Below are 26,493 nucleotides of genomic sequence, written 5' to 3'. Positions count from 1 at the left end.
CAAACTTTTTTTTTTTTTTTTTTTTTTTTTTTTTTAATAGCTGGATTTTTCTTTCAGTTGATTTTTTTGTTTTGGATTTTTCACAGTGATAGCATGATTTTATAATATGTAACCAATCACAGGTTTCACAATGGTATCTTACAATATATAACAGTCTGAGATGCTTGCAGCTTCAAAGCGGAAGCTCTATGAAAATTCAAAAGCAGAGCAGTGTACTGATAAGCTTCTTCTGAAAAGGCCAAGAAATCATAGTCACTGCACTATGTTGTGAAACTAAAATTAAATTTAATTAATAAAAATAAAATTAAATTTAATTAATAAAAATAAAATTTAATTTAATTAATAAAAATAAAATTTAATTTAATTAATAAAAATAAAATTTAATTTAATTAATAAAAATAAAATTAAAATTAATTTTGTGGAAACTTAAATTTATCCCATTAAACTTTCTTTTAGTTGCTGGCGATAGGATTAAAATTCTATTTTTAAACTGTTTAAAATTCTATTTTTATCTCTAATTACTAAGGAAAGGCTATGTTTCAGTAACTTGCTCAAATTTCATGATAATGTTACATCTGAGTTAGACAAATAGAATGAATGCACTATGATATTTTGGACTTTGCTAAGGCTGTTGCATAAGCCTGATTATATGGGACTGGATTATAAACTATTTAGTTTGAATAAGAGGGTGGTTGACTGTCAGGTATCAGAAAGTGATGTATGGAGAGGGGGGGGATGAGCTACAAGATTTCAGGTGACCAGCAGCATCCACTAGGACTAAACCTGGTGTACACCACTCGTCCACTGTTATTCAATCCCAACATTAATAACATTGTTAAAGATTTGATAGGAGGGTTACAGCTATTTGTTGATGATGCAAAGATAGGCAAAGTAATCAGCAATGCAAATGACATGAATGCATTACTTGCAGAATGATCTTAACAGGTTGGAATTGTTGGCATGTGAAAATGGCTCATCAGTTCAATGTTAGCAAATGCAAAGCTATGCACTTTGGTATGATGGTATATACAATGACATATTATTATTGGTGTGTGATTCTGCTAGAAGAAACTGATTAAACTAGGGATCTTGTAGAATTAGTAGACAAAAAATTGAACTTCAGAGGCCATGCATCACAGATTGCAAATAGAACTCAGAGGATAACTGCAATGTCGAAATAAAAACATCGACATACAAGGATAAGGAAGTCTTTTTGCTTCTTTTACAGGTGAGGTCATATTAAATCCTTGATACAATTCACCTGAACTATTTTCCAAAGACATGGTACCCTAGTTTCTGAAGTGATGGAAATACAGCAGAGAGGACACAAAGGAGAGTGGAAACAATAGTATCAGGACTGTGGAATGTAACTGTTCAGGACAGATTGAGAATTTGTGGAAGAAAAACAGGGATGATATGACAGAGAACTACACATTTCTGAAAGGATCATATATGACACCAACTGATGGAATTTTTCATTTTATAATGGATAAAGAGAAGAACATTTAAGTTAAAATGAAGGCAATCAAGAAACCAGTAAGGAATAAATTTTTTCTCATGTAGAGCAGTGTATAATTGGAATGAATTGATTCTGGAGGTGGTAAGTGCATGTAGTATAAATAGATGAATTCAAGAAAAGGTACGACAGCTGATATGTGGTCTTCCTTGATGAGTCTGTGACTCCCTGGATATCAGTGGTAATAATAACAATTTCTTAATTGTGAAAAAAACAAACAAAAAAACTTGCTTATGTTTCTCATTGCTAAATACGGGTGTAATTATATGCTTTTTCTTTATGTTCTCGTATAATGTTATCTTGCATATTTTGTGTGTTTTCTATGCAGTTATTGAAAGCAACTGCCACAAAGAAAGCATCCCATCTTGTGATATCTGACATGATCATGCCTTGCTCCAGACAGGGGAGGGAAAAAACTGAAAGCATTACAATTTCAAATTTTTGAAATCTATTTACCTTAAGGAAGATATCTTTAAACATGTTTATTTATTCTCATCGATTAAGGAAAAAAGTTCCATGTTCATTTAAAAAAGCAACATAAATAATAAAACTGGCAATGATAATAGAGTGAATAATATTAAAGGAAATAGTGTTTTAGCTTTATATAATCCTGTTTATTTTATATGACAACATATATATAAGCAGTGCTTTTTTTCTGGTGGTACAACAGTACTCAGTACCGGCATCTTTTTTTCTTAAGTTTTTAAAAATTTGTTATTTATTAACAGCAAAATGTATTATAAATTTTCCGGTAGATGGTACTGTGTTCACGAATTGAATTTTCAGTTTTGATTACTCATAAGTTGGTACCCTGCTTTCCTATTTCATAGGTTGGTACTCAACCAGAAACAGGAGTTTTGTGTTCACTTTCAGTATCAGTTTATCAGTTCTATATTCACTCTGCAACAGGCAGGTGATCACGTGAGTATTGAATTAATCTAAGTTAAATCAGTGCAATCATTGTTCAAAATTAGTAAAATAAGTAGTTACTTTATGCCAATGAGTAAAAAAAAAGGAAGGCTTAGGAAGCAGAAATTGTTGAATCTACTTGTGATTCTGTAAAACAGAAAACTAGCACTGAAAATACGCTTGGTGAAGAGGATCACGAAACCAAGACCGAAGATCCACATGGTCAAAAGGAGGCAGATTCTGATAATGATTGGCCCAAATTTTCTGCTAGTGACACAGTAAACAATGTGGTAGGACTGAATCGCTTTAAGAGTTTCATGGACAAACTTTATGTGACTTATCATGCTTCACTTAAAACTGCTAGGGAACTATAGGAATGTGCAGCGAGTCTAGAACTTCAACTTCTTAAAATTGACAGAATTTTAAGCACTCTCTGGGTTGTATCTAGCTTTTGCACTGTTTCTGCAGGGTGGAAAGACTGTGAAGCCCTCTTCCATCACTTTTTTGGGGGCAAAAAAAGACAGTAGAAGAAGCAAAACAGATTCTTTATGAGGGCCTTTTAAGAAAAATGAAGTCATGCGAGTTTGTTCTTGATTTGGGCCTTATGTGTGATGCGCTGCAAGAACTTAGTGAACTAAGTCTAGATTTACAAGAGAGAAATATTGACTTGTACAAAGCAGACAGGAAGACAAAGAATGCAGTTCAACTTTTTGAAGAAAGAATTGAAAATCCTGGTCCGTACTACAGTATTTCTCTTCAAAGTAAGAAGAAGATGAAGTTCAAAGGGATTGAGTGCCACAAAAATGAAAGACACAGTTCTGCAATAAGCTCATTTGCTTTCTATAAAAGTCTGAAAGAAGCTGTTGGAAAGCATCTGCTTGAAGGAGATAATGCTGATTTGCCTGAATGTGCTACGATTTTAGATTCCAAGTATTGGCCAGAAAGTCATGGGAAGCATCTGACATTCGGTGAAGCTGAAATTAAAACGTTAGCATGCAAATTTTGCTTAAACGAAAGAGAAGCAGTTTGTGGTTTCCATGAATATCTTCAAGAAAATAAAGTCCCGGACATACTACTTCCTCTAAAGCCCACTTTGGGCACAACTGCAATATCTTCCAGTGAATGTGAAAGGGGTTTCTCTGAGATGAATCTTATAGTAACTTCATCTAGGACATCTCTGCTTGCACGGACAACTTCTGCACTGATGTTCATCAGAATAGTAGCACCTCCTCTCACTCAGTTCAACCCTTGCAAATATGAGGATTCATGGCTGCTCCGAGGCCGTCATTCTGCAGTTGATACCAAAAGCAAGAAGTGATCTAGAGACGACAAGGGTATATAGGAGGATATGTTAAAAGTGTGGAAGTTGCTGTAATAACATCTTCATAGTGAGTATCGGCATCTTTATTCCAGAAAAAAAAAACACTGTATAGACGTATTTGAACTTTACCAGTTCATGAATATTTGATTAAAGTTTATAAGGGAGAACACTGAGATGTTTCATTCCAATTACACAGGATTTCTTCAGGTGTAAATAAACAAACTAGTATACAAAACAATAAGGACTAACAAAGGTGACAACTGTTATGTAGTTATGCAAAAGAAACTGACGTTATTTTTTAAAAATTATTCTAATTGTTCCGAACAATCTGTGTGTTTACAAATTCATGTGAATGTTCTTGATTAATGAAGGATAGGATGTATTCAGATAAATTAATATTTTGGTTAATATTTAAGAAGGTGGCTTGAAAATTTCTTGGCCAAACAATGAAAAAACGAATTTATAATTTCAAAATTGTTTTTATTTTTCAACATAATCTCCCTTAAGACTAATACATTTATTCTAGCGATGCTTCAGCACCATTACCCTGGCTCTGTAGTGGTTCTCAATAAGATCTGCAAAATACCCCTCTGCAGCTGCAATTATTATTATTACCCCAAGAATTCAAGGAGTAAGACTCATCTGGGAGGTACTTTCACAGCACACACACACACAGCTCATCATACCATGTCTTAAACACACTCAAACTCCTTGCAGACACCACACTGTCAGGCAAGGCATTCCAATCATTTACAACTCTGCACAAAAAAACCTGCCTCAAAAAATGGCAGTATATGCCTTTCCCTCATCAACTACTCTTGTCACTTTATTATAAAAGGCAATCATATTACTAAAGCAAGAGTGTCCCCTTAAGAATTCCATGTTGATTCTCACAAATAACATTACCCTCATCTGCCCAATGCTGTATATAGTCCCTCACTAATTTCTCCAAGACCTTAACAACTACTGATGACACACAAACAGGCTATAATTAGACACTTCCAGCCTACTACCACCCTTATGCAGCGACACTATCTTACCTTTCTTCCAATCCCTGGGTACCTTTCCCGTAGCCAGACTCTTATTGAAAAGTCAGGTTAACTGAGCTGTCAGTTCTTTAGCTCAAAACCCGTGGTGAAATACCATCCTGTCCAATAGCTTTATTTGTATCCAGAGTACTCAGTATTTGGTACACACTCTCCTCTTGCACCTCTAAACCTGCCCTATCCCTCTATAGTATTAAAACCTCCTCCAGGATGAAATACTCCAATAAAGTGTTCATTGAACAACTCCACTAAGTCCTCTGCATCAGTCATTCTATTCCCATTTTTATCCTGCAATGTCATTCTTCCATAATAATTTCTCTGCCTACTGGCCACATAGCTAAAAAATTCCTAGTATTTTCTTGTGCCAATCTCTTCTCATATTCTAGTTTTGCCTTCCTCACCATTCTGGTCACTCTCTTGTCCTGCGTCTTATATTCTTCATGTATCTGTCCTCCACCCCTCTCCTTATATCTCTTCCATAATCTCTTTTTCAACTGTAGTTCCCGTTTGTCATCCACTTTACACCAAATTGTGTCCGCTTCTTCACCCATGGAATACAGCTTACTATTGCTGCTAACAAATATTCTTTCACAATTTCCCAAGCACTAATGATATCCTGGCTTTCCAATTCTGCCCTCCATGGAACTGCCCCAATGCTGTAGAATTTTCTAAAGGTCATCACATTCACATGCAAAACAGAATCAAAAGCTTTCTGTAGTTCAATAAAACTATGGTACACTACTTTATTATGTTCTATGTTGTTTTCTCCAACAATATGGAATGCAAATATGTGGTCTATTGACTCGTATTTTCTTCCTAAATCAAGGCAGAAAAACAATTTGTAAAAGCAATTTGTCTAAAAAAAATATTTTACTTGGTTCGCTGATAAGGCTAATTGCCCCAAGATTATCAAATTTTTTGCTGTTTCCTTTTTTTGATGCTGGCCAGATTTCAGTGTTCCATACCTTCTGGCAAATTTTGTGAAATGCACTAACAACAGGTTCTCTCTTCTTTAAGCAGTTTTGATGGAATATTACCAATTCCTGCTACTTTTCATGTTTTTGTCTTAAAATGATTCTTTCTTTAGATAATCACCATTTTCTGTTACTTATAGAACAATTCCCTTTACGTTTTCTGATCTAAACTATAATCATATCTGAATGGTTTACTTTACTTGAATATTCACATCATCTTTTCAATATTTGTTTATGACTGGAAAATTTTTTCCATACTCATCCAGCTCTTATGAGCAAAAGACTGTTAATTGTCTAATTATTTGGTATGCTTTTGCATTGTTATGAAGATAATCCTTAATTTCTTCACATTCACTGGATAACTACTTGTTTTGTGAAATTTTGTTTCCTTTTTAATCTGTCTATTCAGATAATCACACTGTTCATTGTTGTTGTTCCCAAGGTTCTAAATTGGACTTAGCATTCTACTCTGATCGCAGAGCTGTAGTATTTCTTGGGTAATCCAAGACTTATTAATATAGCATTCTCATCCTAGGATATTTTCAGCTGCTTTAATGATGGTCCATGATTGAGGTGCATATACAGAGTCCTCAAAAAAAAAAAAAAAAAATGTATACACACTTTAACAGATGTCATCTATGGACTTTTTTCCAATGTGTAGTATGATGATCTCTCAAAAGATGTCACTACTCACATGAATACTATCATCAACATGTGACCGGTAGGACAGTCAAACAAAATGGCCGAGGCATGATTGTCTTTAGATGAAAGCAAGACTATCTTAAATTGGTATTTCAAATTTGAGAATGTTGTTAAAGTTCAACAACAATGGAGGTGTGAGTTTGCAACACAACCTTCAATATGCCTGACAATTGCACATATTCATGATAAGTTTGAGACCCATGGTACTGTGCAATGATCAATTTCTCTTCCAACAGGATGGTGCACCACCACACTACCACGAAGACGTGAAGGCTTATCTCAATGAGATAGGACGGAGAGGTGCAGTTGAGTTCCCCCCACATTCTCCTAATAAAGGATGTAGTGTATTGTAGAAAACCAGCTACACTGGTGGCCCTTCAGAAAGAAATTGAAACAGCATGTGCAGCAATCACACTGGACACTTTGACCAACGTTGCCCGAGTAGTAATTCGCCGTAATAACGTATCTGAATGCTAATCGTAGCACAGATGAGATTGGAACCTAGGTCTTTCAAACTCCAAACATCCCTGCATCTCAAATTCAGGATATAACATAGTGTAGATAGTTATATATGTGTAGGTTGATGACAAATTCCAGCACTTATACAGCAATTACATTTTGAAAGTGTTCAATTTAAAAAAAAATTATGCAGTTATCTTTATCCAATTCAGTTGTGAAACTTAGTTTGGTACTGAAACTATTAATCTTATAGTATGTATGTGCATTTTTCATGTGCTCTTTTGGTTGTTTTTTTTAGGGGATAAAATTTGCCATGATGCTTGCTAACCCATTTTCAGTTGACACACTTTATAAAAGGGAATCGTAGCACAGATGAGATTGGAGCCTAGGTCTTTCAAACTCCAAACATCCCTGCATCTGACTGAGCTATAGAAAGTCTACTTATCTCAAATGCATTATTGTATTTCACTATATCTAAAGTCATTAGGAAAAAGAAAACCCGGACATCCTCTTAAACGATTCAACGATGACTTCTAAGGCCGGAACAGGCCATGCTAGGCCTAAATCTTTGATACGCATGATGATGACTATATCTAAACTTAGGCCAATAATCATGAATCACAAAAGTTACTACAAAAATCTATAAAAAAAAATAAGAACATGCAGAAACCAGGTAAGTATTTTATAGATTAATAAAGTAAACACAAGCAAATGCTCACTGGAGAGTTTGTGAATCACTTTCAATTTATTAACGAGAAAGTGAAATGGATACTATTTGTTTGCTTCTCAGACTGCATTTACATACTTTGGATATCAAATTAGTGTTTTCAACAGAAATCTACTTTATTACAATGCTAAAAACAAAAAATAACAGATTGATGATATTGAGACAGATTAATACTACTTACTTTTTTTTTTTTTTTTTAACATTTGTTTAGGCATCACTGCTGATCTTTCCATTTCTGTAAGAAAATAAATTATTTGATTTGTAATTCTTTCTTTCTGGTTAAAAATGTTGCAGTTTTCTAAGTGAAACATAATTTTCATAAGGACACTGACCTGCATAGAAAAAAGGGTTATCGTTCCATTGTATAAGATCCTGATCAGACCAGACTTAGACTATTATTCTCAAATTTGGTCCCTAGGATTTGAAGGGGATAAATTAACTGTGGAAATGGTATAGGGGCAGATAACAAAGATGGTTTCAGGACTGTACAATGTTAGTTATGAGGATTGGCTAAGGGAATGTGGACTGCAGAGTTTGGTGGATAGAAGAAGGAGAGTTGATATGATCGAGACTTTTAAACTGTTGAGAGGTAGTTACAGGGTTGACACTGAGGAGTCAACCCTGACTCCCCAGAACTAACAGTTCTTTTGCTTGGTTAAACAACAGGAAGGAGTGATGACAAGGGGCCATCCCTGGAAGTTACGAAAGGAAGCTGTGATCAAGAGGGGGTGAGTAGTGGTTTCTTTGCATGGAGGGTAGTTGAACCATGGAATGCATTGTCTGATAGAGTGGTGAGAGCAAGAACAGTCAATGAGTTCAAGGAGTGGTATGAAAGACTTCGTGCTTCCTAGGAAGAGCCTCCCATGATGAGTCTTTTGACTCCATAGAGGTATGAATAATAATAATAAACAATGTAAAGATAGTAGGCATAGACCTCTGTGACTAATTGGTTCAAAAGACATATTTCGGTGATTACACCACATTTTTTATTAATCATTTATATAATATACCGAAATAATAGTTTCTGACAAGTTTCGTAAATCGTAGGATTTACATCTTCAGGGTAAATAGTATAACTTAAAGTTTAAACAAGAGAAATTAATAACTACAAATCATAACTGTCTGGCTATTCATAAACTCATAAACACAAATAAAATGCAGATATAAAACATTATTAAACGTTGAACAATACTGCACGATGACACGTGTTCTTGTTCTCATTTATACAGTCCAAGCTCAGATTGAGGTAGATTTTTTATTAGAGCTGACCACACTTGATCGAGAATTAAACCTTGATTTTTATTGCATTGGGTTGGGTTTTTCAGCATATTAGCAGCAGCTTTAAATTTTCTTATGTAGCTGTTATTTTCTATGTATGACATCGTCGTTTTTTGCTAGAGTATATCATGTCCAGTGGAAGTGGTATGGAAAGCAAGACCCCATTTTTTGTTCTCTTTTGTATTGTATGTCATTTTGATATTCAGCCATGCGTATTTCTATAGATCTCCCTGTCTGTCCTATGCAGAAAATCCCGCAAGAGCAGTGATTTTGTAAAAGGATGATGAGGTGGTTTTGGTGAATGTAGGAATTTTGAGATTTTTTCCATAAGAAGGAAGGCTATTTTTACTTCGTGTTTGTTCATTAATTTCGCTAGTTTGTTCTGTAATATTTTTGATACAAGGAAGCGAGATTGCGTTTTTGTAATCCTGTTTTATTATGTTGTTAGTTGGAGGCATTTTGAGGATTTTCTTGAGGGTTTTTGTTTCATATACATTTTTTGTTGGAGGATTTGTGTTAAGTATTTAGTTCTTCATTACATCTTTCTTGTGTGCTTGAGATAGTGTGCTCTGTCTCGAAGAGTTTTAATTAAGCTTATTTTATGTGAAGGATGGTGGTGTAAGGATGCATTTAGAAATCCTCCTGTGTTGGTTGGCTTCCTATATACTGAGAAGGAGAGTTTATTTTCTTCATTAACTTCTAATAGGATATCTATGAAAGGAAGTTTTCTATTTCCTTCTTGTTCTAAAGTGAATTTTATGGTGTTGTGCAAATTGTTAAGATAATCTTTAAAGCTGATAAGTTCATCTGTTGTTCCATTCCATATGATGAAAATATAATCTATATAGCGTAGCCATATTTTTGTTTTTTTTTATGGTAATTCTTTAGAGCATTGTTTTCAAATTTTTCCATAAATAGGTTTGCTAATACTGGTGATAATGATGAACCCATGAGTCCTCTTTGTTCCTAGATTCTGTTTTGATAGGTGAAGAAAGTATTGTTTATACAATATTTAAAAAGATCTAAGATGTCTGGAGGGAAGAGGTCTTCCAGGAGATTCAAAATTTCTTGTCTTGGGATGTTTGTAAACAAGCTGATAATGTCTAAACTTGCTAAGATGTCTGATGGACTAATATGTATATCTTTCACTTTTTCTCTGAAATGTGTACTATTTTTTATGAAGGAAGATGTTTTTCTTATATGACGTGAGATCATGTTGGTGAGATACTTCACCAAGTTGGAAGTCGGTGAATCTCTTCCATCTACTATTGGTCTTAAAGGTATATCTGTCTTGTGGATCTTTAGAACACCATAGATTCTTGATATAAAAGGATATTCTATCAACTTTAAGTTCTTGCATCTAGAGAGGCACTTTTTTTATGAGATCATTTGTTTTTTTGTGTGTATGCCAAGTCAGGTCTCTGTCTTAGGGTTTGTAGGTGTTTGTATCCTCCAGGAGACTTTTCATTTTATTATCATATTCTATGGTATTTAAAACGACAGTTGCGTTGCCTTTATCTGCTTTGATTATGACAATATTTTTGTCATCCTTTAATTTTTTAAGGCAAGCATATTCATTGTAAGGTAGATTCCTGCAAGGTAATCTGCTTTTTAATAGTAAAGCTGCACTCTCAATACGGAGGAGATCTGCTGTGTTGTTCGGTAGATTTCTAATTCCTTTTTTTTATTTGTGCTATGATATCAATTTCTGGTAGGAAACGTGGAGTTAAGACAAAGTTAAAACCCTTAAGTAAAAGGTTGTTCTCTTCTTTTGTTAGGAATCTCGAAGAAAGGTTAATAACCACTTTTGAATAATCTAGTTGTTTTTTTATGTATTTCTTTCTTCTGAAGGAGTAAGTTGAATTTATGAATTAATGTATGTTTACTTAAAAAGTTTAATTAAAAAGTGTTATTACTAATTAAAGCTAATTCAGCTCTAGTGACTGTTTGTATGCAATACGCATTTGATTTTGGTGAATTTCAGGATGACTTCATTATCTCTGCATCGGATGAGGAAAATTAGATGGTTAATGAAGTTGAGATGTTTAATGCGTAGTCTCTCTATTGTATAACTTTATGCCAAAAGCACTCACCGTAAGTTTGTAATTGTAGGCATAGACTTCTGTGGCTAATTGGTTCAAAAGACATATTTCGGTGATTACACCACATTTTTTTATTAATCAGTTATATAATATACTGAAATAATAGTTCCTGACAAGTTTTGTAAATCGTAGGATTTACATCTTCAGGGGTAAATAGTATAACTTAAAGTTTAAACAAGAGAAATTAATAACTACAAATCATAACCGTCTGGCTATTCATAAACTCATAAATTCAAATAACAGAATGTAGATATAAAACGTTATTGACGTTGAACAATACTGGACGATGTCACGTGTTCTTGTTCTCGTTCATACAGTCCGAGCTCAGACTGAGGTAGATTTTACTAACAACACAATAAAACAGAATTACAAAAACGCAATCTCACTTCCTTATATCAAAAATATTATTAAGTTAGCCAAATTAATGAACAAACACAATGTAAAAGTAGCCTTCCTTCCTATGGAAAAAATCTCAAGATTCCTACATACACCAAAACCACCTCATCATCCTCTCAAAAAAACCAGGAGTCTACAAAATCCATTGCTCTTGCGGTCTTTGCTATGTAGAACAGACAGGAAGATCTGGAGAAATATGCATGGCTGAACACCAAAAAGATGTACAATACAAAAGAGAACAAAAAGCGGGTCTTGCTTTCCGTACCACTTCCACTGGACACGACATACTCTGGCAAAAAACGACGATGTCATACATAGAAAACAACAGCTACATAAGAAAATTTAAAGAAGCTGCTAATATGGTGAAAAACACAACCCAATGCAGTAAAAATCAAGGCTTAATTCTCCATCAAGTGTGGTCAGTTCTAATAAAAAATCTACTTCAATCTGAGCTCGGACTGTATGAAAAAGAACACGTGACATCGTCCATAACGTCAATGTCAATAACGTTTTATATCTGCATTCTGTTATTTGAGTTTATGAATAGATGATATGTAGTTATTAATTTCACTTGTTTAAACTTTAAGTTACTCCTGAAGATATAAATCCTATGATTTACGAAACTTATCGGAAACTATTATTTCAGTATATTATATAACTGATTAATAAAAAATGTGGTGTAATCACTGAAATATGTCTTTTGAACCAATTAGCCACAAAAGTCTATGCCTACAATTACAAACTTACAGTGAGTGCTTTTGGCATAAAGTTATACAATAGAGAAACTATGCATTAAACATCTCAACTTCATTAACCGTCTAATTTTCCTCATCCGATGCAGAGATAACGAAGTCATCCCAGAATTCATCAAAATCAAACGCGTATTCCATACAAACAAGGCTTCCACAATTTATCATAAAATGCAACTAGCTCTTTTAAGAGAAAGAATTACAGTCACTGAAGCTGAATTAGCATTAATTATTTCTAAATCACTTAGGGAATTGAACAACGTAGATTAGAATATAAATTAAATTAAACTTTAATAAATATTTCCGATATTTCGGAAATATTTATTAAAGTTTGCCATTTACAAAAGGAACTTAAAAAAGGTACGTGCACGCAGGCACTATAACACAGTAACTAAGAATGAAGATATGAAGCTATCATTCTCCTAGAAGTCCTGATGGTGCCCTCTAACGGGCTAAGTAGGTGTTCTTGGCCATTGGGCTGAAGGTCTGCTGATGTATGCCTCCCAAATTTGGGGCAGTCACATACAACCAAATTTGTTGCTGTTAGGAGAGTTTCTTAGGGCTGAGGCTGATTCCATAAATAGTCTTTCGAATTTATATTTGCTATGGTGTATTACTGTAGCTTTCTTCCACCGTATTCTATGGCGTGTATCCAGAGCATGGTCTGCAAGACTAGAATGGCTGTACTTGTTAAACCGGATGTAGTCCTTATGTTCAGAGATTCTGATATTCGCTGTCCTGCCTGTTTGGCCAAAGTACGACAGTTTACAACTGCAAAGGACCTGCTATACACCAGGTAGGTCTAGGGGAAGTGGTTGTTCTTTGGTGGAGCAGATAAGGGATGCCAGTTCTGTAAGGCCTGTAACAGGAGGCGAGGTCATGTTTTTTTAAAATTTTGGTAATTTTTTCTGAGGTGCCTCAGATGTACGGAATGGTGATGGATTTAGAGTAATCTTTGTTGTGGAGGGGGGGGAGGCTGTGGTTTGTAGGTTTTAATATTTTTTGGATTTTTTTTGGGGGGGGGTAGCCATTGGCTGAGAAAGTGTTGAGGATGTGATTTAATTCAGTGTTTAGGGTCATGTCGTTAGAACAGATTAATTTAGCCCTGTTGTATAGTGTTTTTACCGCTCCATATTGTTGTGAGGGGAGGGGGTGAGATTGTTGGTGAATGTATCTGCCTGTATGGGTGGGTTTTCTATAAATTGACAGATTTTCTATAAACAGGCAGATACATTCACCAACAATCTCACCCCCACCCCTCACAACAATATGGAGTGGTAAAAACACTATACAACAGGGCTAAATTAATCTGTTCTAACGACATGGCCCTAAACACTGAATTAAATCACATCCTCAACACTTTCTCAGCCAATGGCTACCCCCCCCCAAAATATTAAAACCTACAAACCACAGCCCCCCCCTCCCCCGTCCACAACAAAGATTACTCTAAATCCATCACCATTCCCTACATCCGAGTCACCTCGGAAAAAAATACCAAAATTTTAAAAAAACATGACTTCACCTCCTGTTACAGGCCTTACAGAAAACTGGCATCCCTTATCCGCTCCACCAAAGACTAACCACTTCCCCTAGACCTACCTGGTGTATAATAGGTCCCTTGCAGTTGTAAACTGCCATACTTTGACCAAACAGGCAGGACAGCGAATATCAGAATCTCTGAACATAAGAACTACATCCGGTTTCACAAGAACAGCCATTCTGGTCTTGCAGACCATGCTCTGGATACATGCCACAGAATACGGTGGAAGAAAGCTACAGTAATACACCGTAGCAAATATAAATTCGAAAGACTATTTATGGAATCAGCCTCAGCCCTAAGAAACTCTTCTAATCTCAACAAATTTGGTTGTATGTGACTGCCCCAAATTTGGGAGGCATACATCAGCAGACCTTTAGCCCAATGGCGAAGAACATCTACTTAGTCCACTAGAGGGCACCATCGGGACTTCTAGGAGAATGATAGCTTCATATCTTCATTCTTAGTTACTGTCTTATAGTGCCTGCGTGCATGTACCTTTTTGTAAGTTCCTTTTGAAAATGGCAATGTGACATTGCCGAAATATCGGAAATATTTATTAAAGTTTAATTTAATTTATATTCTAATCTACGTTGTTCAATTCCCTAAGTGAATTAGAAATGCATAACCAACGTATAAGCCTGTCTACGCGAATTAGCATTAATTAGAAATAACACTTTTTCTCTTCATAATGAACTGGCCACATCTCTTCCATCCTACCTATGGAACAACATAGATAGTGTTACATTCAACAAAGGAATAGCGATCTCAGAAAAGAAGAAACATACATTAATTCATAAGTTCAACTTACTCCTTCAGAAGAAAGAAATACATAAAAAGCAACTAGATTATTCAAAAGTGGTTATTAACCTTTCTTCGAGAGTGCTAACAAAAGAAGAGAACAACCTTTTACTTAAGGATTTTAACTTTGCCTTAACCCCCTGTTTCCTACCAAAAATAGATATCATAGCACAAATAAAAAAAAAGGAAATAGAAATCTACCGAACAACACAGCAGATCTCCTCCGTATAGAGAGTGCAGCCTTACTATTAAAAAGCAGATTACCTTGCAGGAATCTACCTTACAATGAATACGCTTGCCTTAAAAAATTAAAGGATGACAAAAATATTGTCATAATCAAAGCGAATAAAGGCAACGCAACTGTCGTTTTAAATACCACAGAATATGATAATAAAATGAAAAGTCTCCTGGAGGATACAAACACCTACAAACCCTGAGACAGAGACCAGACTTGGCATACACACAAAAAACAAATGATCTCATAAAAAAGTGCCTCTCTAGACGGAAGAACAAGTTGATACACATTCCTTTGATACCAAGGATCTATGGTGTTCCAAAGATCCACGAGACAGATATACCTTTAAGACCAATAGTAGATGGAAGAGATTCACTGACTTCCAACTTGGCGAAGTATCTCACCAACATGATCTCACATCTTATAGGAAAAACATCTTCCTTCATTAAAAATAGTACACATTTCATAGAAAAAGTGAAAGATATACATACTGGTCCATCAGACATCTTAGTAAGTTTAGACATTATCAGCTTGTTTACAAACGTCCCAAGACAAGAAATTTTGAATCTCCTAGAAGACTTCTTCCCTCCAGACATCTTAGATCTTTTTAAACATTGTATAAACAATACTTTCTTCACCTATTAAGACAGAATCTGGGAACAAAAAGAAGGACTAGCCATGGGATCATCATTATCACCGGTATTAGCAAACCTATTTATGGAAAAATTTGAAAACCATGTTCTAAAGAATTACCATGAAAAAACAAAAATATGGCTATGCTATGTAGACGATATTTTCATCATATGGAATGGAACAATAGATGAACTTATCAACTTTAAAGATTATCTCAACAATTTGCACAACACCATAAAATTCACTTTAGAACAAGAAGAAATTAGAAAACTTCCTTTCCTAGATATCCTATTAGAAGTTAATGAAGAAAATAAACTCTCCTTCTCAGTATATAGGAAGCCAACCAACACAGGAAGATTTCTAAATGAATCCTCACACCACCATCCTTCACAAAAAATAAGCTTAATTAAAACTCTTCGAGACAGAGCATACAATATCTCAAGCACACAAGAAAGATGTAATGAAGAACTAAAATACTTAACACAAATCCTCCAACAGAATGGATATGAAACAAAAACCATCAAGAGAATCCTCAAAATGCCTCCAACTAACAACACTGTAAAACAGGATCACAAAAACGCAATCTCGCTTCCTTATATCAAAAATATTACAGACAAGCCAGCCAAATTAATGAACAAACACAACGTAAAAGTAGCCTTCCTTCCTATGGAAAAAATCTCAAAATTCCTACATCCACCAAAACCACCTCATTATCCTCTTAAAAAACCAGGAGTCTACAAAATCCATTGCTCTTGCGAGATTTGCTACATAGGATAGACAGGAAGATCTGATATACAACACAAAAGAGAACAAAAAACGGATCTTGCTTTCCATACCACTTCCACTGGACATGATGTACTCTGGTAAAAAACGACGATGTCATACGTAGAAAACAACAGCTACATAAGAAAATTTAAAGCTGCTGCTAATATACTGAAAAACCCAACCCAATGCAATAAAAATCAAGGTTTAATTCTCCATTAAGTGTGGTCAGCTTTAATAAAAAATCTACCTCAATCTGAGCTTGGACTGTATGACCAAGAAGAAGAACACGTGACATCGTCCAGTATTGTTCAACGTCAATAACGTTTTATATCTACATTCTGTTATTTGAATTTATGAGTTTATGAATAGCCAGACGGTTATGATTTGTAGTTATTAATTTCTCTTGTTTAAACTTTAAGTTATACTATTTACCCCTGAAGATGTAAATCCTACGATTTACTAAACTTGTTGGGAACTATTATTTCAGTATATTATATAACTGATTAATAAAAAATCTGGTGTAATCAACGAAATATGTCTTTTGAATGTAAAGATAATTCAGAATAAATAGTAATGATGGATGGTTTTATGCTATAATTATATGATGTAAAAAAAAAAAATAACACTTCTTCCTTCTTAGGCCTGTGTAACTAAGTGGAAGTAGCATTTGCATCATTTGCACTAGTCCACCTGAAGATAAATTTAAGTTCAAGTTTTCAGTCAGTGACTGGAGGAACGTTTTCTAAGTCTTTCTTCGACCGTTTCCTGAGTTAGTCAATCTCTGGCATGGACAACAGTTTTTTCCCCTCTCCCAGAAACTCAGTTTTTCATTCTGGAAACTCAAGAAAATCGAATGCAGAACCTGCACTATATCAGACAATAACATATGTTACAGTTAGGTACTAAGATATGGCAGCACATGTTTGCCAGCCTCTTCATTGGTTGCTGCTTATAATGACTGATAGTCATGAGCCAGCTATCTCTAATTGGCTACCTGTGGATATTGAACTGCCACTCCATCTCCAAAAGCTAAATAGGGTTAAAAGGTCTTGTCTACTCCCTATAAGGGGGGAAACAAAAGGCATTAGCTCACTTTTTTTTTTATTTGCTTTCTTCTTTAAAGCTTCAAAAAAAAAACATTGCTTCATTCTTTACAAACTTGTAAAGCGAGATGTAGTACTTTACAAGCATACATGTCTCTTTTTTTTCTGGATTATCCACACATATTAACAATGCCGAAACTAAAATTTACTATTTATTATTCTTCCTGTCGTTGAACCTCCAAGGAGTATTAAAAAAAATACAATCACCTTATTATGAGAGATCCATGCAATTAAATGCATATTTATCAAATCACACTTTACACCTGCTTAGTGTTTCTGCACCTCACCAATTCACAGACTGCAATCCAATCACCCATTATTTTCCAACAAGACTTGCTTCAACTTCCCCACATCCTCCTTATATAACTGACAAGCATGGCTGGTTGGTCTATCCTCTACTCATTCCTATGAAAAATATCTTCTGCATTAATCTGGTACAAGCACCCTCACCAGCCTTACATTTTTTGTCAGCTAAATCATTTAAGTTTAAATACTTTGTCATCATTCTCAACACATTCAAGTCCTACTGCAATATCTCATTGAATATCTCATTTTGTCTACTTTCACCTCATCCCATCCTGAATAATAGCAGTAGTCTTAAAACCACTGCTATTATTTTTCCCTACCTGTCTCCATTTGGTGGGCATAATTCCTTATTAACAGCATTATCCACCCCTCTCCCCAAAAGCCCTTTCTCTCCTCTCAGAAATACTATACAACTCTCTTCCTATCAGTATATCATTCTCATCCAACCATTGTACTATAAGTGAAATGTGTTGTAAGTGAAAGTGCAGAAGAAACCATAACATATGAATCCTGTGGAATGTATTCTTATTTGGTGAAATTGGTAGCCTACTGATTTCTCAGAGGTGCCAGGTTCACATTATGTGACAAGGAGTGAAATAACCAAATTTATTTTCTGAAAGGAAATACTGAAGTTCTGTCACTTTCTTCTTTGTTATCAGCAAATGACTGCATCTGCTAATAGTGTCAATGAAGTCTTTCTTTTGATTTGTCTTTCATCTTATCCAGATTTGAAGCAGATATCAATTTTTTAGGTCTGTATTCTATGTTAATATTTAGCATATTTGTTATCTTAAAAAATGCCACTGTTTAACCATTCAGGCTCAAGTGTTTTATATGACTTTATGTAGTTGCCTTTTGAGGCTGCCAAACTTAATAATTTCCTGAGCAGGGAACACGTTTGACTGTAGTATGCAGTAACTAAGAACAGGAGTCTACCATATTTATTACTACTAATGGAAAACTGGATCATCAATGGACAGTTCCATCACATGGAAGAACTGTTCACCTGGGGCTTTCTTATGCAAACATGACATTGATATGAATTTTCCAAACCTTCAATCTTTTAATTGGTATAAAGCAAGTTATCTAATATTTTCTAAATATAAATTCAAGAGCATGGAACAGAGATTTATCTGTTGTTGGTTCATTCTTTTGTTTGTAAAGCTGTTCGATGCATTCAAAATAACTCGAAGAAAAAGATGTGAAATCTTTTTTACATAAATGCAATGGAAACTTGAGGAAATTACGTTGCCATCATATTATTATTATTATCTGATTATTATATAATAATAATAATATCCATACTAATCATCATTGTGAAGGCTGGTAATTGGCATGATTTTCTCTGTTTAGAGATTATTATCATTATTATTAATACCTCCAGGGAGTCCAAAGACTCATCGAGGGAGGGTACCTACTCTACAACTGTCTCCACCACTCACTCCACCGACAAACAGCAACTTCACCAATCCATCTATCACCCATTACCACCACTAGTATTTTCAGAAACAGTCACGAACATCCATGCCCATGGTGGGATTCGAACCTGCAGCCTTTTGGCTGGAGAGCAGATATGCTAACCACTCGGCCAGGCTGGCACTCCATTGTACTATACTATTGTACTAGAGATAGGAGGAATAGAGAAAAATTCCCTTTTGATCATTCCATCCACTTTTTTTTTATATCATTGAGGTGTCTCTTGGCTCTCTTCTGCTTCTACTTCCCTCTTGAGGATTAATCTAAGAATTTCATACTGATGATTTCTTAAGATGTGGTCTAAATATTAGATTTTCTGTATTCTGATATATTAATGTACTTTTTTCTTTGCCACTTCATTCTGAAACTCTTCTGTTGGAGGTTTGGAAGTCCATTTTGTTTAAGTTCTTCTGAGAGCCACATTTCGAAGCCTAAAATCCTTTTGACACATTTTTTTTCCGTTTCAAAGTCTATGTTACATCTATACAGTATGAAAGATCAGATATAACACTCGACATAACATTCAATCTCCAGTTTTAAGTTTCTGTTACTTAGTAACAGAAATTTAAAACTAGAAACTTTATTTTTACCAATACAGATATATGAAATATGATATATAAGCTATATGAACCTGAAATAAGAATGGCAAAATCCTTACTCATTTTCACATAAATTCATATAAATTCATGTCCTAGACTAGTGATTCTCAGTTGGGGGGGTGGGGATGCCATCCACAGGGTATTTGGTTTGTTATGCAGATTGGGAAAGCAGATGAAAAAATAAAATTATGCCTATTAAATATGTTTTAAGAATATTTCATACATTTCCATGTTATTTTTTTCTTTCTATTTTTTGCATTTCCATATACATTAATCAATAATAAAAAAAAAAAATATAACCTATAATTTGTAGCATATAAAATTTATAGCCTAAAAGGGACACTGGGCTCAGTAGAGTTGAGCATTTTTAAAATTTAATTTATTTTATTATTTTTTTTTATGTGTCTCCCACCCATGAAAAGTTTTTTTACGTAAACCTTGGTATCATGGGTGAGCTTAGCATTTTTTCTATTTTTATTAATTATTATTATTACGGGCAGCTCCAAGGAGTCCTTAGACTCATCGAGAGATGCCCAACATCATGTCAAGAACAACTATTCAACATTCACGCATTATCTATCATACTTCTCCTTGAACTCATTTACAGTCATGGCACCCAAAACAGACTCTGGTGGCTTATTCCAATCAAGTAAAAAATCTAGCTCTAACACCCTTGTTAACCACACTCTTACCCAGCTTCCATGGATGGCCCCTAGTTCTCCCACCATGGATGGCCTATTCTCAAATATATCTTCTGAATTAATCTTATAGAAACCCTTCAGTAATTTGAATGTCTCAATCATATCACCCCTTTTCTGCCTATCAACCAATTTCTGCAGCCCACAAATCTTCAACCTGTTCTCATAAGGTTCATTCCATAGTCCTGCTATTATCTTGGTCACTCGTCTCTAGATCCTCTCCACCTCCTCCCCATCCAGAAGAAACCTTAGTGCCCATATCTGGGCACAGTAGTCTAGATGGGGTCTTATCAAGGCTCGATACAGAGGAACAATAACCTGTTTGTCTCTGCTCGATAAAGTGTTTTTCAGCAGCCAAATGATTTGATGAGCTGATTTTGCCACTTTTGCGATGTGTCCTCTAAACTTCAACTCCCTATCCACCAACACTTCCAAATCCCTGGCCTCGTCAATCTCCTGGAGTACAGTTCCACCAATGTGATATACTTCTGCTAAACTTTTCACTTCAAAATGCAAAACTTTACATTTTTCCACATTAAATTGACATCCATTCTCTTTAGCCCAGTCCTCCAAACTATCCAAATCATCCTGCAAAATTTTGACATCATGAGCATTCACTATTGTTCTCCCTAACTTTGCATCATCTGCAAACAGATGCACAGTTCCTCTCAGATCCTTTCCTATATCGTTAATGAACAAATTAAACAATAGCAGTCCAAGAACAGAACCCTGCGGCACACCACTAGTCACAGGCCGTCTTTTGGACTCTACTCCTGAACAAACCACTCTCTGATATCTCTCCATCAACCACCCTCCTATCCATCTCACCAACCCTATATCCATTCTCATATGCTGCAGTTTACTTATTAATATTCCATGTGGTATTCTATCAAAGGCTTTAGCAAGGTCCAGTAGAATCACTGTAAACCCGTTACTCTTATCCAGTTCAGCCGTCACTGTGTTACAGAACGTGAGCAAGTTACTGAGGCATGATCTACCCTTCACAAAACCAGGCTGTCCCCCCATAGAGTATCCCATTTTCATCTATTCAATCTTGTATTTTCCTCTTGACTATTTTCTCCAAGACCTTGACAACAATTCCCGATATGCTGATCGGCAGGTAATTTTTAACAGCAGTCTTGGAACCTCCTTTATGCAGTGGAACTATTTTCCCCTCTTTCCATCCCCTTGGGACTAACCCAGACCCAAGACTCAAATTGAACAAAATGGTCAAAGGCACTGACAATTCTTTAGCCACTTCTCGTACGACATGAGCTGGTATACCATCCAATCCCACAGATGACTTGACATTGAGGTTTTGTAATAGGCTATTCACCTCCACTTCATTCACCACAATTCCCGTATAAGCTGTTTGTTCTTCCATTTCTGCAATGTCACCACATGGATGATATACTCTTGCAAAGTGCTCACTCAGTAATTCTACTATATCAACTGATTAGGTTACCTCCCTACCATCGGCATTCTTTAAAATCAATCTGACGTATACTATGCCGTATATCTGGCCTGGGCTTTATACAGTTCATGTGCCTGCAGGTCACCTTTCTTCTTAAATTCTCTCCACAGTTGTTTCTTTTTTTTTCAGCTCAAGCTTAATGGTGTTATTCATCCATTTAATCCCTATTTGATTTATTATTCGAACACTAGGTATACAGTCAGCCATTGTCCTGCAAAAACACTTCTTAACAGCCTCCAATATTATATTTATTTTTTACATAATCCAAAAACCCCACTCTAAAAACCAAACATATAACATTATTTTAATTAAGGGGATTTTAAATCCCACATTGTTTTAAAACCGAATAAGAAACTCGGTGACCACTAGTGTAAGCTAAAGCACATAGTTCAAGTATGTAGTACAAACTAGGGCAACTCGTTGCAAAGGTGGAGAAAGTTCTGATTGCTATTCTTAGCGATCAACTGTCAACTGTGTTGTGAATGAAGAACCTGTGGAACAAGTAAAACATTTCAGCTACTTAGGCACGATTTTTAGTGAAGATGGTAAATTAAATATAGAAATAGACAACAGAATCAGCAAAGCTGGTATGGTGGGAAGTCAACTGAATAAATTCATATGGAATAAGAGAGAAATTAGTCGGAACACTAAATTGGCTGTATAAAAGACAGTGTTCAAACCAGTTTTAACTTATGGATCTGAGAGCTGGGTCAGAAGTAAAACAGTTGACCAAAGACTAGAGACTGCAGATATGAGATTCCTGAGAAAGATTATAGGCATGAATAGATGGCATCAATGGTAATATCATATTAAAAACGAGGATATTAGAAAAGAACTTGACATTGTCAGCATCCAGGAATACATTAGCAGAGTTAATCTCAGGTGGTATGGTCACTTAAACAGAATGGGGAAAGAAAGATTAGCAAAACAAGTGTTCTCTGCCAGGTTGGCAGTAAAATGACCCAGAGGAAGACCAAGATATAGGTGGATTGATATGGTACAAAGTGCCTTAGACGATAGAAATATAAGATCTGATAATGTTGGAGTCTTGACAAGTAACAGACTGATTTGGAGGAAAATTATATATAGAGAGTTAGTAATGATGTAATTTTTTTCATGTAGTACTATCATATCCTGTACACGCCTTGAGGGTACATGGCAGGAATTTGATGATGATGATGAAGTAACTTACTAAAAACAACACTTACCCATTACAAATCTATGCTGACCACCATAAAAAATACTATACCCATCAACCCTATCTTGTACACTATTCTTAACTAACCTCTCCAATACCTTAACTGCAGGTATACAGTTAAGTTACAGAAACAAAAAAAGAAACAGCTAATTACAATATCATATATAGCGGAGTGGACAAACAAATACATGCAAAAGCTGTTGTAATGATTTGGATTCATAAATCAATTAAAGCAAAAATAACTCGTTATACATACTGGAATGAAAGAATATTAGAAGTGCGATTAAAATTAAATAAAGAAAATTTAACAGTTGTTGGAGTGTATGCCTCTGAAGAAAGAAAAGAAGAAGAATATGATTATTTTTACAAAGAGTTACACAGAATATATGAAAAATTAAATAAAACAGACCATATAATTAAAGCCAGAGATCTTAATGCCAGAATAGGAATAAAAAAAATTAAAGTGACTCATTGATTATATAATATATAATAATTTAAAAATAATGAATACATTTTTTGTTTTTTTTAAGGTTGGGCCCATACACAGGAGGTTGATTGGTCAACCTATAGCACATCAATACTGTGTATGGGTGGTGGGTTGGGAAAGGAAGAATTTGTTTACATTTGATTTGAATGACTTTAAATTGTATTCGTTGGGAAACACAGCAGGTGGGAGACTGTTCCACAGTGCAGCAGTTGCAGGGATGAAGGAAGAGGAAAAGAAATTTGTTCTGTTTGTTTCTAGGTGTACTGTGAAGGGATGTTGTGCAGCAGCTGCACGTGTTCCAATGAGCTTAGTACTGAGAGGGGGAATTATTGATGTTATTTCAGATGAGCATTTCCCATGGAAATATTTGTAGAATATACTTACTGCAGAGACCAAACGTCTGTGTGAAAGTGGGGGAGGGGGAGTTGGTAAGGGATGGATCATTGATAAGTCTAATTGTCCTCCTCTGTATTGAGTCGAGCATTTTGAGAGAGCTTTTAGGGGGTCCCACCCCATATGTGGGAGCAGTATTCAATAGTTGGGCAGATTTGTGACTTGTATAATGTTAGTAGCTGTTCAGGGGCGAAGTAACGTCTTGAGCAGAAGAGAAATCCTAGTTTTTTTTTTTTTTTTGAGGCTGAGGATGCAATGTTTGAGATATGTTTGTGTCAGGAGAGGTTTGATGTGAGGGTGATTCCAAGGAGCTAGATCTCAAGCTGTCTGGAAATTTGGGTATGGTCGAAAAGAATACTGGGAAAAAGTTGTTCTTTTTAATGGGGAATAGTACAGAACTGGGTTTTGTTGGCATTGAAATTTATGAGGTTATCCGAACCCCATTGTACTTGGAGATCGGAGTGAGGGTGGTGGTGGTTGATGTTCTGTAGGATGAGGTGAGTTGTGCAGGGTAAGGCTTTTCAAATGCAAGCGTGGAGTGTAGTGTGCTGTCATCTGCAAAACTGTGTATTGGGTTGGAGGTCAATTGCAGTAGGTCGTTGTTGTATAGTAGGAACAGGGTTGGTGAGAGGACAGTACCTTGTGGGACCCCAGCAAGGGAGCCATCCACCATCACACACAGTGTGATGGTGGATGGCTCCATGTCCTCACTACAGAAGTCCTGGGTCAGACTGAATGATGGTAGTTTGCCTAGTAGGCCTTTGTGCCAGACGTGGTCAAAGGCTTTGGAGATATCTAGTGCAACCACTTGAGATTCGCCAAACCTATCCATAGCATTTGTCCAGAGATGGGTGATGTATGTGAGTAGATCTCCTGTTCATCGGCAGTGGCGGAATCCATACTGGCGGTCATTTATTTGGTGAGTGTCTTCAAGATAGTGTAGGAGGTGGGAATTGATGATTTTTTCCATTACCTTTGACAGGACTGAGGTAAGCGTGATGGGGCAGTAATTGGATGGCAGTGACTTGTCGCTCTTCTTGGGAATGGCCTGAATATAGGCCAATTTCCAGTTTGTGGGATAGATTACAGTGGAGTAGGAGAGTATATATAGGTGACATAGGATAGGGATCAGTTCTGGAGCACAATTTTTCAGAACAATTGCGGGAATGCCATCGGGGCCAGGAGACTTTTTTGTGTCTAATTGGGACAGTTTTTTCTGATTTCATCCTGGCAAAAGGATATAGGGGCATTGTAATCAAACATAAAAGTAAACATAAATATACATGGCATGCAAGATGACAAAAATCAATAATAGACTACTTTATAGCAAATGAAAAATCAGCAAACCTCTTCCTAGATGATACAGTCAGAAGAGGGCTAGAAATCGACACAGTTCACTATTTTGTGCAGGCAAAATTAAGATTTCCACCAAACTGGTTACAAAAAAAGTACAGAAAAATAAACAAACTAGAGAAACAAAATTTAATTACAAAGTAAGACTACTAGATGATTCAAGTATAAGAAATTTATACCAACAGAGGATTAATAACGATAGAAAGTGTGGCTATGGCAATTAAGAGGGGTGAAAGGGTGGATGAGATGACTGTGATGGTAGGAATGAATGACTTGAGAGGGAATGTAAATTGGGCAGCGAGAGATATGAGATTCTTGCTTGAGGTAGTACGAAAGAAGATGCAGAGAGGAAAGATAGTGTGCGTGTTGCCTAGGTATGATAGTGATGAGCTGAGCAGAAGAGCAGTAATACTGAATACCATAATAGCATGTGTCAGAAGAGAGGATAGAAATATGTGGATGGTTGGAGAGCATTTGAGGACCGAAAGGAATTGTATGCAAGAGACTATTTGTTTATATTTGAATTAGGAAGGATGTAATCATCTGGATAGATTGCTGTTCTGAATGAGTCAGTGTGTAAATGCAGGGAAACTAGAATGCCCAGGGTGGATGGTAGGAAGGGTGGCCTCTTGTGGGAATCAGGACTTGGGAGAAGGGGGGTCAACATCAGGTAACACCGAGCCCAGTGGAGTCTAGAGGAGATAATGCTAGGTATAGAAACAATGGCATTTTTATGCTTTATGCTAATGCTAGGAGTATCCAGAATAAAGGAGAGGAAATGTTGGCACTGATAGCATCAGCCTGGCCAAAGATTATTGGGATCACTGAGATGTGGTTGACAAAAGAGGATATAATAACAAGAATAGAAGTAGCAGGGTATGGCATTTTTTGGCAGGATAAGAAGGGAAAGCGCGGTGGTGGAGTACTGCTTATGATAAGTGACGACTTAAGTCCTCTAAGAGTAGGGGCTTTGGAGAGCAGTGACATTAATGGTTTTGAAAGCATATAGTGTGAGGTAGAGGTGCACAAACAGGATATTATTTATTGTTGCTACAAACCAGGGAGCACAGAGGGTGGAGACTAGATGTTTAGAGAGTGAACTTGGCAAGTGCAAGAAGAATGATTGTTAGAGATTTTAACTACAGCAGTATAAATTGGAGAGAGGAAGATGCATGTAGCAATAAGGGAATGAAATTTCTAGAATTCTTGAGGGATAAATGTCTTAGGCAACATGTAATAGAGGGAACAAGAGGTTC

General features: G+C 35.8%; 1 protein-coding gene across 7 annotated transcripts in view; it reads right to left on the bottom strand.

Annotated features, from left to right (window-relative positions):
- The window catches only part of LOC150094297 (protein mono-ADP-ribosyltransferase PARP4-like), an 879,331-nt gene that overhangs the window by 115,021 nt on the left and 737,817 nt on the right, over positions 1-26,493 (bottom strand). For 4 of the 7 annotated variants that reach the window (XM_090411811.1, XM_090411813.1, XM_090411810.1 and 1 more), the window contains one exon: positions 7,836-7,889. In XM_090411811.1, coding sequence (XP_090267937.1) covers positions 7,836-7,889 — 54 coding nt within the window. The remainder of the gene's footprint in view (positions 1-7,835; positions 7,890-26,493) is intronic. The other 3 variants (XM_090411815.1, XM_090411814.1, XM_090411816.1) reach the window with 2 other exon arrangements.

This window comes from Typopeltis vanoorti, chromosome 22 (assembly GCF_054136105.1).
Source record: "Typopeltis vanoorti isolate ZY-2024b chromosome 22, IOZ_Tvanoo_1.0, whole genome shotgun sequence".
NCBI lineage: Eukaryota > Metazoa > Arthropoda > Arachnida > Uropygi > Thelyphonidae > Typopeltis > Typopeltis vanoorti.
Note: the sequence above shows the minus strand (reverse complement) of the source record. Positions and strands in the feature narration are given on the sequence as shown.